The sequence below is a fragment of the Hirundo rustica genome, chromosome 15, assembly GCF_015227805.2.
Source record: "Hirundo rustica isolate bHirRus1 chromosome 15, bHirRus1.pri.v3, whole genome shotgun sequence".
Lineage (NCBI taxonomy): Eukaryota > Metazoa > Chordata > Aves > Passeriformes > Hirundinidae > Hirundo > Hirundo rustica.
The window spans coordinates 10,451,648-10,465,553 of record NC_053464.1 but is presented as its reverse complement, the minus strand read 5'-3'; the positions used below and the strand labels follow the sequence as shown (position 1 = coordinate 10,465,553).

General features: G+C 44.7%; 1 protein-coding gene across 1 annotated transcript in view; it reads right to left on the bottom strand.

Annotated features, from left to right (window-relative positions):
- Positions 1-10,717: 10,717 nt before the first annotated feature.
- FAM20C (FAM20C golgi associated secretory pathway kinase) overlaps positions 10,718-13,906 on the bottom strand; it is a 57,943-nt gene continuing 54,754 nt past the window's right edge. The window contains 3 exon segments of the mRNA XM_040079339.2: positions 10,718-11,881; positions 12,643-12,702; positions 12,801-12,882. Coding sequence (XP_039935273.1) covers positions 11,629-11,881; positions 12,643-12,702; positions 12,801-12,882 — 395 coding nt within the window. The 3' untranslated portion in view covers positions 10,718-11,628.

The window sequence follows — 13,906 nt, the reverse complement described above, 5'->3', positions numbered from 1 at the left end:
CCTCCTTTCACCCTTCGTGAAGGAGAGCAGACTGCTTCAGCTTTCTGCCACCGTGACCTCTCCCCTCTGACAAATCCCCTCTGCATTTGTGCCCGGGTACAAACCAAGAGCAGCCCCATCAGGAACCAGACACAGGGCCTGGCCCAAATCATCAGGCACCTTATGGGGCAGAACCAGCCCCAGTTAAATACCTTGAAGTTGCAGTCTGTGTCAGCCTCACGGTCCTATGATGGGGCTGGGCCCTTGTATTTTCCCAGACACAGTCTTGAACATTGGATTTTCTGTTATTTAAGCCATATTTTCTTTCAGTTTGGACGACGGCGGCTTTCCACTGGCACCATATTCATTAGAAGGTCTCTGAGTCCACAGCAGTATTCAAAAGTGTTGCTCGTTAAACCTTGGAAAGCAGACAACCTTCCTCTTGTATGATGGTGAGGATGAAAGATCTTGTAAAAGTCTTCTTTATAGAAATAAAAATAGTCCCAGAAGCACAGCTTTTTTTTTTTTTTTTTTTTTTTTTTTTTTTTTTTTTTTTTTTTTTTCCTATTCCACACAGGTTTCTCTGTTAACAATTGCAGCTAATTTTGTCTTCTGTTATTGCTGGATATATTTACGTTAACCCCAGAATAATCTGACAGAGATTCTTCTCTTCACATAATTAACCAGCATTCTTGCTGCACTGCCTCACTGGTATCCATCACCCTGGTTTCAACACTCATTTCAGATATAAAATTAGAGACATAGATGCTGAACATTGTACTATTCAAAATGCTACATTTTGTTTGGTCTGCTTCTTTCTTTTAACTTTGCAGTTATTAAATTAAAGACATCCCAACTCTCAAATTATGGAGCTGCACTTATTTTAGGGATAATTAACAGCAAACGTAGTTATTAACTTGTTTGCTTGAGGGAGAGAGAGAAAAGGTAAGAGAATTATTGTTGGTACAGCAAAAGAAATGGGAGAAAAAATCTCTGGCTTCAGATTACACATAATACGTGACTGAAAAAATGGAGCCAAGTGGGAACCTGCAACGCCAAACTGCAATTAATCCTGGCTCACCAGAGCTTGAAAAGCAGATTTGCAGCTGATATGAATTACACAGCACCTTGACTAGGCAGGCAGCAGCTCCCTTCCTCTGGCAAAACAGTTCTGCAAGAGCAGAAGTGATCTGTGCAGGAGCCAGAGCTCCCCAGGTCACGCAGAAGGATCTGTGGGAGGCCAGGCTGTTTGTGGCTTTGATCCTGACAGGGCAGAGCTGCTTCTGAGGCTCTGCCTGGGCAGTGGGATGGGGGTGATGGGATCAGTTAAATCAGGAATAAACCCGCAGACAACATCTGCGCTTTGCTCAGTGCAGGGTGCAGGGCGGGATGTGAGGTCAGATGTCACACACAGGGTGGTACCAGAGGGAGCCCAAACACCCCAGCACCTCACCCAAACACCCCATCGCTGCCAGGGCACCACAGCTGAGCAGGCTGGGCAGGACTGAACACAGTTTTCAGTTAAAATATTGTAAGGCCACGCGTCAGGAAGCAGTTCTGTTAATGAGCATTTTCAGCATCACATTCTTGTTCTTATTAATTTTTCCCCAGTGAAAAAAAATCTTTTTTTCCTTACAGTTCATCTGGCTTTTGGTCTTCAAAGGCCTGCTTCTCATATCTACATTAAGTTTAAAAAAAGGTTAGGCTTTTCCAGGTAGTTTAGAATTGGCATTTAGGGAGATAAATCCTACTTTCACTGTCAGTTGAAAAAAGTTCTGAAGGATAATTCCTGCAGCTAAATTTCCATGGAAGGCTTTGTCCATCTTCCTTGCCTGGGTGGCTCCATTCTCCAGGCCTCTTCCCAACGTCCCTGTCCTTGTTTGGGTTCAGTCTTACATCTCCACCTCTGTTTTATGTGGAAGAGTGTATGTTTTTAAAGCAACTGCCTTAGACCCAGGCAGGTTTTCCCCATCAGAGCCTTTCCATAAATCTGGGCATGCAGAACTTTGACAATCTTTAATGCTGCTGTAGGGGTAGGGAAGAGCAGCTCCTTTCACTGGCAAGCACCAAGCATATTTCTGCAGTCAGACACAGAGCGATGGTCTCATGAGCAACACTTATTTTCACTGTTGCTCATGCTCATGCCAAAGATTAATCTCTTTGCCCACAGCAGACTCCTTGTCTGATTTATTTGTGTGTATGAAAGGGACCATACCCAGGGCTCTGGCTCTGCGCAGTGATCTCAAGGACATCCAATTATCAGTTCATCATTTTATTTTGATTAAATGATAGTTATGATGAACAGCCCCACTTGGATTGTGTCCTCTGGTCTTTTGTGTGGCTATTAACACATGCCTAGCACTGGCTGCACAAGAGACCGACCCTTGCCTGCATGCAGAGCCAGCTGGACGCAAAAAGAGCCTTTGTAGTGACTTCAGACAACCTTGGAGCCAGGCTCTGATGTATCACAAGCTGGTAGCGATAATAATAATTTGCTTTTTCAATCACAGGAAATTCCATGCATCTAGATGCAACCAGCTCAAACAAATACGTATTCAAATGAGAACACACCATAGGTGGGAAGAGAAATATAATTGCACCCAATTTTGCACTTGCACTTGTCCTCCAGGGGCTAAAATGGGATTTTTAATATACTTATTTTGAATATGTGCATCTGCTCTGTCATTTTTGCATAATGAGCACATTCCTGATACTTAAAGAATTAGTTTTCCCTCTTGCTAAGATATAGGCCAAATGAGGCATGCTGTTATTCATGTATTTATTTATTTATTCATTCTCTTTTCTGTGTGTGTGTGAAGCATACTGGGCAATCCATCTTGTTCCCAGGAAAACCCCAGGGGATATGGAGAAGGCTCAGCATTCAGCTCTGAACTCAATTATCACAAATCTCATCCTATAAATTAGAACATGTTGCAGAGAAAGAAGTAAATGCAGCACCCCCGTAGTATATTCCCTGAAAGAGGCAGGGAGAGAGAAAAAAATGCTTTTGGACACATGCCTTGAGAAATGCAGGGAAGAGAGTTTATGTAGTCACCCCCAGATCCACGCTGCAGCAAGGGAAGGGGCCATTAGCTGCACTTCTAAATATGTTTTGCCGTGTCCTGGTTTCATAGACCGAGCCAAGTCCAAAGCACGGTGGAAGACATGGACAATCTACACCAGCCTCCACTCCAGGATGTACCCTGAGCTCAGGCATGATCCTTCCCTCAAAGAAAAGCAACTTCTCTTGCTCAAGTGAACCAAATAATGAGCTTTTATTTCCTCTTTTAATGACTTGGAGGGTAGTTCTAAAAATATATGAATCCCCAGAGTAATTCAGATGCTAGAAACCCATCAGAAGAGCACCTACAGGATATTCCTGTACTTGGGTCCATAGTAAGTGACCCATGTAATTCCCACAGACCTGCTCCACAGCTGCAGGATGTGCACCAACACCTCCAAATGCTGTGATTAAGAGGTTTCCAGGAAAAAATATCCCCATCTCTTGGGTTTTTGACGTGTTTGTACCACCAGTCTTGCTAACAGGTTGACGGAGACGATATTTTCCTCCGAGTGACGTTCGTAAGGCGTGATTCATAACCAGAATAATTGCTGCAGTCCTTCTATTGACTTCCCTTCCAGCCAAAGCTGGACACCCACGTGTGCCTGGGAATAGGGGAGCAGGGTGTGCCAAGCGTGCTGATGCAGCACGGGAGCTGTGGAGGTAGGAGGTGCTCTCTAAAACTCACTGATACTGGCACATTGCTGCCTTCATTTAAATATTCCTCCTATTCAGGCATGTTTCCTTGTTTTACATAACTCTGGAAATTTATTTGGGTCCTGAATTACCCTGGGCAGCTGCCATAGCCTTTGTGGCAGTGGGAGACCAGTGCCCCTACAGCTTTGCTCTGAAGGTGTCTCAGATGGCCAAGGAGCACAGACAACCCACAGCTCCGTGTTGTGCTGGTTTGGTGGAACTGCTGCAAAGGGGCTTGGGGTTGATGAATGAATAAGAATCTTGGTGTCTGTCTAACCAGTCAGTTCACCAGCATTCCTAGCACCACAGGGGACTGTAAAGCGCCCTCAGGCTGCTGTGGGATGCTGTCAGGCAGGCAACATCCCTGCAGATTGCCAGCACTCCACGTCGGAATCATTCAGTCAGGGGTGCAAAGTGTGGAGACCTGGAGAAAAGGTGTCTGAACCTCTCAAAATGCTAATCAACCATCACAGGCTTGAGGAAGGATGCTCTAATAAAGGTGAGGATATGTGGGATGTTGTCATAAATATGCAGCAGCCTGCAAGCTGGTTTGGGACTGCACAGGATGGTGTAGCCCATTTATTTTTCTTTTGACTGCTTACCCTCTCTCCTTGGTAGGGAATGTCTGTTTTCTTCTATTGCAAAACTGAAACCCATGTAAACAGCTAAGGCATTACTCTTTAACCAGGAACCACATGCACCACCACCAGGTCAAATAAAGCACTTGTAATTTTTAACTTCCTTATTTCCAGGGTGTTTCTCAGAAGCTCAGGTGAGCAGCTCTGTATCTCTGCAGCTGCTGTAGGCTGGATCCAAAGAAAATTGAAACATCTGAGAAGGTTTTCATTAACTTCACTAGACTGGGTCCTGTAACAGGAAAATACTCCTAATTTCAGGCTTCATTGGATGGCTCTGCCGTTGCCTCTCTAAGAGGTGAAAAAATGCACTGTGGGGACCACACATCTGACCACTACCAAACCAATCTTTCCACTAGAGCTATAGAATCGTAGGAATGTTTAAGTTGGAAAGGACCTCTAAGATCATCGAGCCCAGCCATTAATCCAGCATTGCCAAGTTCAGTGCTAAATCATGTCCCTCAGAGCCCCATCATTAAATCCCTCTAGGGATGGTGATTCAGCCACTGGCCTGGACAGCCTGTTCCAGTGCTTGACTATCACTGAAACATGAGTTATGACACATTTTCTAACCTTATCTGAGCTTCCCCTGAAAAAAATGCTTCCTTCCACTTCCTGCTCCAAACCTGAACACTACCAGCAGGCTCCCCTTGCTTGCCCTGCTCTGAACAGCTGTAGGAGCCTTCAGGACAGCAAGGAACCAGGGGGAACGCCCCACAAAACCCTCTGGTGTTTGAGCAGCACTGGAAGTTAAAAACACTGGGTTCAGTGCAAGTGTCAAGATAACAGCTGGAGTCAGGAGGATCTACAGGTGCTGAATCAGTGAGATTGGGTTATTTCTTAGACCAGACAAGGGGGTTGCTTGTGCCAACATTTACAATCCTTCCCGGTAAATTTAAGAAGGAATAGCGATTTCACAGGAACTACAGAATCCTGGAATCATTTGGGTTGGGAGGGATGTCCAAGATGATCTCATTCCAATGTCCCCAGATAACATTCTCCCAGACCAGGTTCCTAAAGTCCCATCCAACCTGGCCTGGAACGCTTCCAGAGATTATTACACTAGCTCCTTTTTCAGATGTCACAAAGTGAGGGCTCTGAAGGCGCAACCAGTGTAAGGAAACTGGTTGCAAAACTAAAGTTCACTTCCAGCATTAAAAAAAGCCCTAATTACAATGCAAAGAGTTGGCTACAGATGCCTCGAGATATAAATAATGAATGTTGGTGTTTATTCAGGCAAAAAACCCCATAACTATTAAAAATGGAAATCCAGTGCAAATCAGTGAAACAAACATCTAGAAATGGAGAGAAAAGATAAACAAAAATAGAGAGAAAACATAAACAATAATAATAAATTATTAAACTTCATAACTAAGAAAGCCATGGGAACATCAGAGAGAAAGTTCATCTGTAAATGGGGCAGCAGAAGAAGATAATGCACCTAAATTCTGTAAAATTCTCATTGACTTCACTGATTAGGAAGGAGTTGCTTAAAAATCAGCAGAAAGGGTTCTGATTAGACGTAGAAAACAACACAAACTTCACTCAATGGACAAACCAGAAATGCCTTTTATCATCACTGTTTATAAATGCTACCTGTGGCAAAGATTCCTGGTGCATAAATTGTTATGGTGAAGGACTACCAGGACTTTTCCTGGAGAAAAGTCAAGGAGAGCACTTTGCAGTTTTGGATAGCTTTGCTTACTTTACAGGTCAGATTTGTCCTCCATCTCCAAAGCTCAGCCTGTGATCAGAGCAATAAGTGCAGCTCCTGGCTTAGGCATTGGTATTTCTAAGAATGGATTTGACCATCATCTTGCCTCTGTCATTTTTGGGTTGTTTCTTTCCCTCAGCTTCCTCAGCAGCATTGCTTACATTTTGCTTGCAGCTTTAGCTCTCATTTCTTGTTTATGTGTGCCTGAGGATTCAGAAGATGCAGGCAGGTTGTTGTCCTGCCTTGACTTGTGGCACCTTCTGCAGGTGCCCAGGTGCTCCAGTGAGCACAGCGGGTGTAAGGGGGTCACCGTGTTCCAGCAGGCTCCAGCACCACTCTGGAGTGACACAAAGCTGGTGCTAGCACAGTCCCAGCAGCTGGGGGGCTGAGATTTTAAACTGTCTGTCTTAAGTCCCCCTGGGACGTGTTTTAAAGTTATGCCAAGGTCAACCAGCACGTGCCGTAGGTGGTTTTGTGCACGTGTCTGCACCTTTCCAGAAGTGTCAGAGGAATTTGTGATGAGATCCTAATGCAATTCATTACTATGGCCAAGGCACAACGTGTCCCAGTTTCCCACATTCATGGAAGTGGAGAGTGCTCTGATCTGACATCTCCAATGCTGAGATGTTCTGCTTTGGTTCCAGCTGCCGATTCCATCTGCAAGCTGCTGGGTTTGGGCCCATACCTGAGAGAGATTCATAACAACAGTTACTTGTAACAGGGGAGAGTGTAGTAAGGTCATTTGAAAGAGAGGAGCTCCTCTCCCAGCACCTAAATCCCCACGGAGAAGATTGGATACAAATATGAGCATTTCCCCCATCCTGCTCAAAACCGCTTAGCTGATCATAGTAATTACATCAGAATCACATAAATGGAAAGCCTTGGAAAGTGTTTAATATGTCCAAAAAGGTGGAGCAGCAGGTATTCCAGCAGCTCTTTTCAAGACACAGACCTTTGCTCTGTCCTTGCTTTGGAGGAAGAGGAATTGGTACTGCCAAATCAACAGCCTCCTTTTTGCTGATACTTCATTTCTAACCATGGCCAGAACTTGTCTGACCTCAATTCTCAAGCCTTTTGACCCACCAAATTGAATAGCTTTTAATTTTTTTCTAACCAGCCCCCAAAAGCATTGAAGTGGTGCTTTACTGATGCAAATGTAGACGGGAGCAGATAATTGAGTTTGATCTGGTCAGGCAGAGTTATGGCTGGAGGCTACCTATGAAGACTTTTAGCATAAAAATGTTATTCTCAAGAAATCCAGCAGCTTCCAAATGGTAATAACTTGAAATTCCATGTGAAAACTCATCCCACAACACTCAAAATTTCCTCCAAACACTCAATTTCAAAAGAATTTTCCTAGTGTACAATTTTTTCTATGTATTCAGCCCCAAATAGACAACCAGGGGTAGGAAACTCCATAGAAACAACTGATAGCTGGAATAATTTCTGGAAGATGAACCTTGTGGTTTTACACTCGGTGCAAGGAGGAAAGTTTGCTCCCTCAGGATGCAAATTATCAATGCTCTAGTGTGTACCCAGCTCCAAGCTGGACACTCAGCACTTTCAGGCTGGGGACACAAGATCTTTGCTGGCAGTCATTAGGTGGGGCCTGGATGTGCCAAGGGGACAAAGGGGACAGTGCCACCGCTGCTGTGCATGGCAAGGTGTCCCCTTGGACCTACACCAGGTACAGCCCCGCTAGATGGAACCAGAACACCCTTTGGATGCTCCTCCCTGTAACGCCCACGTAAGAGAAGTTCATTTTCAGTTCAGTGCCCAAGGGCAGCAGGCAGGCTGAAATCCCAGTTTCCCTCCTCCTACACAACACATCTTGCTGCTGCTTACACTGCAATCTGCTTCAGGCTCCCAGGCTGTGTGTACATCACTGCTCTGCTGATCACAATAGTGATACCTACTTCAAACAATGAGAGCTTTTTGCCTGTGATTTCCCTTTGCTGCTTAAATAACAGAAAAACCACAAAAACAAATGAGGCTCTCCTCTGAATTACTCAGGAGAATATGGTAAGCTATTCTGCACTGTCAGATACTGTTGTAATTAGGTGTTTTTAGAAATATATTATCTCTTTTTATCTGTTATTTATTGTGCACACTGTATTTATTGTGCTGAACACATTATGCCCCTGACAGGCTACCACAGATTTCTCAGTGTGTTAATTGTCTGGGCCCTGCTGCTACACCCACTTTTGAGATTCAGAGACAAACCAATTGAATTCTGACATTTATTTATCTTCCTAGAGCGAACATTTTTGCCTGTTAAGTATGTAGGGCTCCTAAAGAGATGCTACACCACGTCACACTAATCCTCCTCAGTTCCTGGATTGCTGACCAAACACAATGACAGCCCTTTCAGTGCTCACATTGCAACATCCTTTGTCTAAAAGTAAACCCACGAGGTTTCCAGAAGGAATTCAGACCAGCTGTGTCTCAGGGCAAAGCAGATGCACCCCAAAAGAGGGGTTTGCCCCTCCCTGGGCTGTACAGAGCCATCTTCAGGGCTGTGTTACCCCAAGAATTGAAAGGCAGAGCCACGAGTTTCACTCCCTGGCTCCTGTTTCCTGTCTTTCGTGCCCACTCACCTCTGCCCACATATAAAAGGAACAGCAGAACAAGGCAATAACTCTTTTCCCTTCCCAAAAACGTAGAAAAGGAGCATGAGTCAAAGCTCCAGCTGCCTGGCAGCAGGAATGCAAACACACCAGGAGCACCAGATACTCAGAAGTAACTTCACAGCCTGTTTAATTAATCATCCCTTCCACCCCTGCAATATCCTCCAGACCAGCCGTGTCCTCAGCTACCCTGACCTCAGGTGGGGTCTGGACTCAGCTCTTGTCATCCATCTCCTGAGCACCCTGCAGTGAGTCTGGACTTTCCTTGCTCACGTGGGGCTCATTCACCCCAGCTTCCCATCAGAGGGTGGCACTGAGCAAAGGAAACCTGTCCAGCGTGTGAGCCAGAGTCTGCATCCTTCCAAGGTACCCAAGGTGCATGTCTCATGCCAAAGAAAAGCTTCTCCTTCAGCTTTTCTGTATGCCTAACTTAAGACTAGAAATGAGGATTTTTATTAGTCTAGAAAGCTGTAGCACAAGGGGAAGGAGCAAAGTCCAGGAGAAGAAGGAAGTTGGAGTCCCTCAGAATTCTATAATGTGGCAAGGATTAATGACCTTTAGTTCTTTAAACCCTATACAAACTCTACCTATTCCATACTAAGCAACACTTAACCTATAAAAACACTGCTAATTTTGTTTATAGAAATTCAGAATCAGACCCATCACAGTAATTTCATATCCCTGGCAGCACCAGGCTGCAGAGATCTTCAGCTTGAACCACCCAGCCCCAAAAGAGCCAAGACCTCCACTGATCTGATCCTCTTCGGACAAAGAGGCAGCCAAGTGCTACTTTCCAGAAGCAAGCCAGGTTTTCTGACCTGATCCCAGAAGCAGAAAGCAGAGCTGCCCTGGGAAGGTGTTTCTCTAGCTTCTCTGATGTCCTGGCACAATTTCATGGTGAGAAAAAGCTGCACCTGCAGGAAAACCACAGGCAGGCACTGGAGACAGACCAAGGATAATACCACCCATTTCACCTTTTCATAATCCATGCTTTGTTTTTGGGGTGTTTTTTTTTGCTAACAGGAAGAGAACGCTGCAGTTCCAGTGCTGTGTTGCAGAGGAATCCTTGCCACCATAGGTGGGTCTTCAAAAGTGAAAAAAAGCCATGGGATAAAACAGAAATTTTCCAAGTTCATGAGCAGTTATACAATTTCAGATATTCTGTTGTCTTTGTATGCCATGTATGTGAGAGCCATGGGAATTCAAAATGGGCAATAAAATATAAAAGACATGGTTTTAGTAATAATATATCAACCTAAGAAGTGAATGAGCCCATAGAGCAGCTTTTCCTCTCATTCATAATTTTAATATACTGAAATGCCTACATTTTAGTCTACCTGGCTTTTAAAGTATATGGTTATGAATCCCTGGGAAAAAAAGACATCAAATTAAATAAGTGGCAGCTTTGAATTATAGTTGTGACGAACATTGTCATAATAAATTCTCTCCTCACCCAGAGGAGAGATGAGGGATTCCTGCTGTACCACACCATGTTTTCACAAGTCAAATACAGCCACGTGCTCAATTTATAGCTTGCTTTTGGACTGAAAGTCTCCACAGATCTTAAATTAATGCAGCTGAGCATGATTCAAAGCTATTTGGATAAGAATGGCACATTTCCAGCCGATTTAGGCTGAGATTTTCCAGGCTGTGCAAGGGCTTTTGCAGCCCAAGTCGGAAGCACTGGTGTTTCTAAATCCTCTGGGCCAAGCCATAATCTTTGAGAGGTGTTGTTCCACAGCTTGTTTCTACAGCTGTAACTGCAAGAGGAAGGGATGCTGAAATGACAGTCAAAACAATGTTTTCATGGGAAAGATGAACCCTTCTCAACACCCTGGCCTTTACTGGCATTGCAGAGTGTATTAATCACCAATTCCCTGCTCCAGCTCCATTTGCTGCTGCTACAAAAGGGGATGACAACTCAAACAACCACTTCTGGGACACTGGGCTGCTGCACAGAGCTTTGCTCTGAGCAACATCAATGAATGCATTCACACAAGATGGCTACACATTTTGCATATCTTTATTGCACTTTTACCACGTTGCAAACAATTCCACAAAAATGCTGCAAAAGTAAGCCTAGAGCTGCTGAAAGCAGCTTTTTACCCATATATGTATATATTTACACAAAACTATCAAAAGCAAAGTTGAAAAGTAGCAGCTCAGCTATGATAGTCTAGAAAGATAAGAGCTGCCACCTCCTTATGGACAAATAATACAACTTGTCATTTTACATCACTTTGTAAAACCAACATTCAAGTATTCCCGTCAAAGCACGATTAGTGAAATTCCCTTCTGGTAACCCCTGTATTTATTATCATTATTATTATAATTATTATTATTTTTTTCCTTTTAAAAATTCATAATGCCTTAACCCTTTAAATGCTGAGTAGCTGGGGGGAAAATAAGCATTCAATTTAAATAAGATACAGTGGATTAGAGCACTTAAAGGGTTAACACAAAATACTAAGTGGACTGTCACCACAAATAAAGTGTGATTCACAAAACTATGCCGTCCCTCTTAGTTAAATTTGGAAGGTAGGTCTGGGGTTTCATAGATATACCATATATAAATACAAAATATTAAGTAAAGGCCTCCTTTCTATACAAAAAGGACAGGAGGTGTTTTGCTATCAGACTGTTGTCTGTCAGTGATTGAGTATTTTCTGAATCTTTTCATAATCTCTCTTCAGGAACTAATGAAAAGCATCACATTAGACTTATTTTTCTTAATGAGCTAATCCTTTGCAGAGTCTACACTTTACCTACTTTGGGAACATTTATATTTCATTTCTGAATTCACTGAATTCACAAAGTGGCATACACAGTCTTTTGCAAGACTTGTTGTTGTTGCTGTTTCATTTCTCCTTTGAATCTTCTTGAGTCGGCTGGTAAAAACGTAGTCTTGCCATTTCACTACCTCTCGGTGGCAACAGTGTTAACATCCGTGTTAAAGTCATTTTCAACCACGTTGTCATACCCATCCTTCTCTATGCAGTCACTGACAGCCTTGAGGACGATCCGCAGCCGCCTGTCCATCGCCTCCAAGTGAGGCTGGTAGAGGATTGGAGCTATTTTATCTTTCAGCAAAGATTCCTTCATCAGGAGACTGAGTTTGTACTCCTCCTTGGCTAACAGCTGTAATCGCAGATAGGTAGACTTCCTGATTCTGAGAGGAGAAGGAGGAAAAAAAAAATGCAAATCAGTTATTTCCATCACTGTTGATCTCGACAGGGCTAAAAGGTTTATATCCAGAAATACAATAATGAGCCTTATTCTGTGATCTGAAATGACAAGAACCAGGCACTGTCACCGTCCTAACGAGCAGCTGGCATTGTCACCAAGCCGCTGATCTTCTGGGGCCCCTGGAGGTGCAGAGGCTCTGGAGCACAGATCTGTGGGGCAGTGCTGGCAGCCATCACATCCCCTACCTGGAAAAGCACCAAGTGGAGCTGGTGCAGCATTCATAGGCCATGTCCACCTTGGCAGAGACAAGTGTGACACACGTGGCACTGGGCAGGGACACGTGTGACAGCAGCAGAGGCTCCTCAGGCTCACCTGCAGGGCTGCTCAGAGCCCCACAGACACAGAGCTCGCCCTGCAGAGCTGGAACTCTCACTGTCACCTCTGAAAACCCCGGCCATGGGACCGAGGGAAACTGTGAGAAGCACATGAACGAACTGGGATTTTGTCACTTGACTTCCACGGCATTTTGTCTTAAAGCTTCTGTCCCAACAGCCGTGTTCCTGCAAGGTTCTGATCCCAACAGGGCATTTAATGTGGCAGTGCCAATGCTCAGGGCTAGCTGGGCAGGATCACACCATCCTCTGCTCTCCACAGTGTGCAATGAAAGATTCACTTGGACATTTTCAGTCCTGTTAGTGGAAACAATGGCACAAACCAGGAAACCTCTCCAGAGGGAAAACATACCTGCAGCACTGGTTTAAAGGCACCAATATGGAAAGTTCATCATGGGAATATTTTCCAAACCTATTTAAAGGTAAGAGCAAGAATGTAACAAAGGTTGTTTCAAAGACTGATTTTTTTCTTTTTCCTTTAACCCCAGAAAGATTATTAAAGGTGTTTACCCTCTTCCATTATCTAAGTGGATAATAAAAGTTTCATTTCCAAACTTCTCAAAGGTCTCGTAGTGATGTCGATCCATGTTACCTATGGAACAAAGAGAAGAAAAAAGACCATTCTCACTCTGGCTTGAGCCTGCAGGTCAGGGCAATGCAAGAGCCCTGTGCTCCCCAAAAACCATGGCTGGGTGGAGCAGAGAAAGCAGAGAAGCTGTGGAGCTCATTTGCTCCTACTGTGGGTATCCCAAAGTGTGTGATACTGGAAGGGTTGCTAAGCCTCTGGCAGCTTTTCAAGTTCTCTATGGCTTTTACACTTAAGCTCTAAAGGGCCCACAGGAGAGAAAGCCAACCTTCCCACCGTCCAGGGTACAGCAGGAAATCCCTCTCCAGCACAGCAGCACCTCAGCTCTCTGGGAAGCCTGGTCACCTGCAGGGTGGCTGTGTCCTGAGCCACCAGAGCTTCCCTCCCTGGTGGCGAGGAGCCCTGCTGCTGCAGCCTGGGGCCAGTGTGAAGGACACTTGGTACATGTGACATGTGCAAGGCTTCGCTCAGGGAGGGGACAATGCCCGCTTTGAGCAGGGGTGTTAATCCTGATCACTTTGTTAATACTGCATTCAGCTTCCTGAACCCCGACCAAACATCCTGGCTCTCCTCTGGTAAGAGCTTTGCCGCAGTTGCTGACTGCCTGGGAAGGGAGAACAGCCCCGTGGCTGTAGGATATGGATCAGGAGGGTGCTGGTCCGCACAGCTCTCCCTGGGCAAGCTGCTTTTCAAAGTCAATGTGCAGAGCACTTCTGCCAAGCTATGAATTTTGTCTCCATGGCAGGGGTCTTGAGCTACTTATAGATGCCACATATGGCTCCTGAGCTGTCACCTGGCCTCTCCTGCTGCAGCCTAGTGCTAGAATCTCAGCGGGGGCAACGGCACAAGATGTGTCCATGCTGGCATGTGCCCAAGGATCAAGGATGTAGGCTGGCAATTTAGAGGTGTATTACCTGCAGCAGGCAAAGCTTCACATGAGAATGAGTATTAGGCTTGGAATGGGTCACGGTTACTCAGTTGTAAAAATTATTTTATTGAGATTAGGTTACACAAACAGAAAAATTCCTGA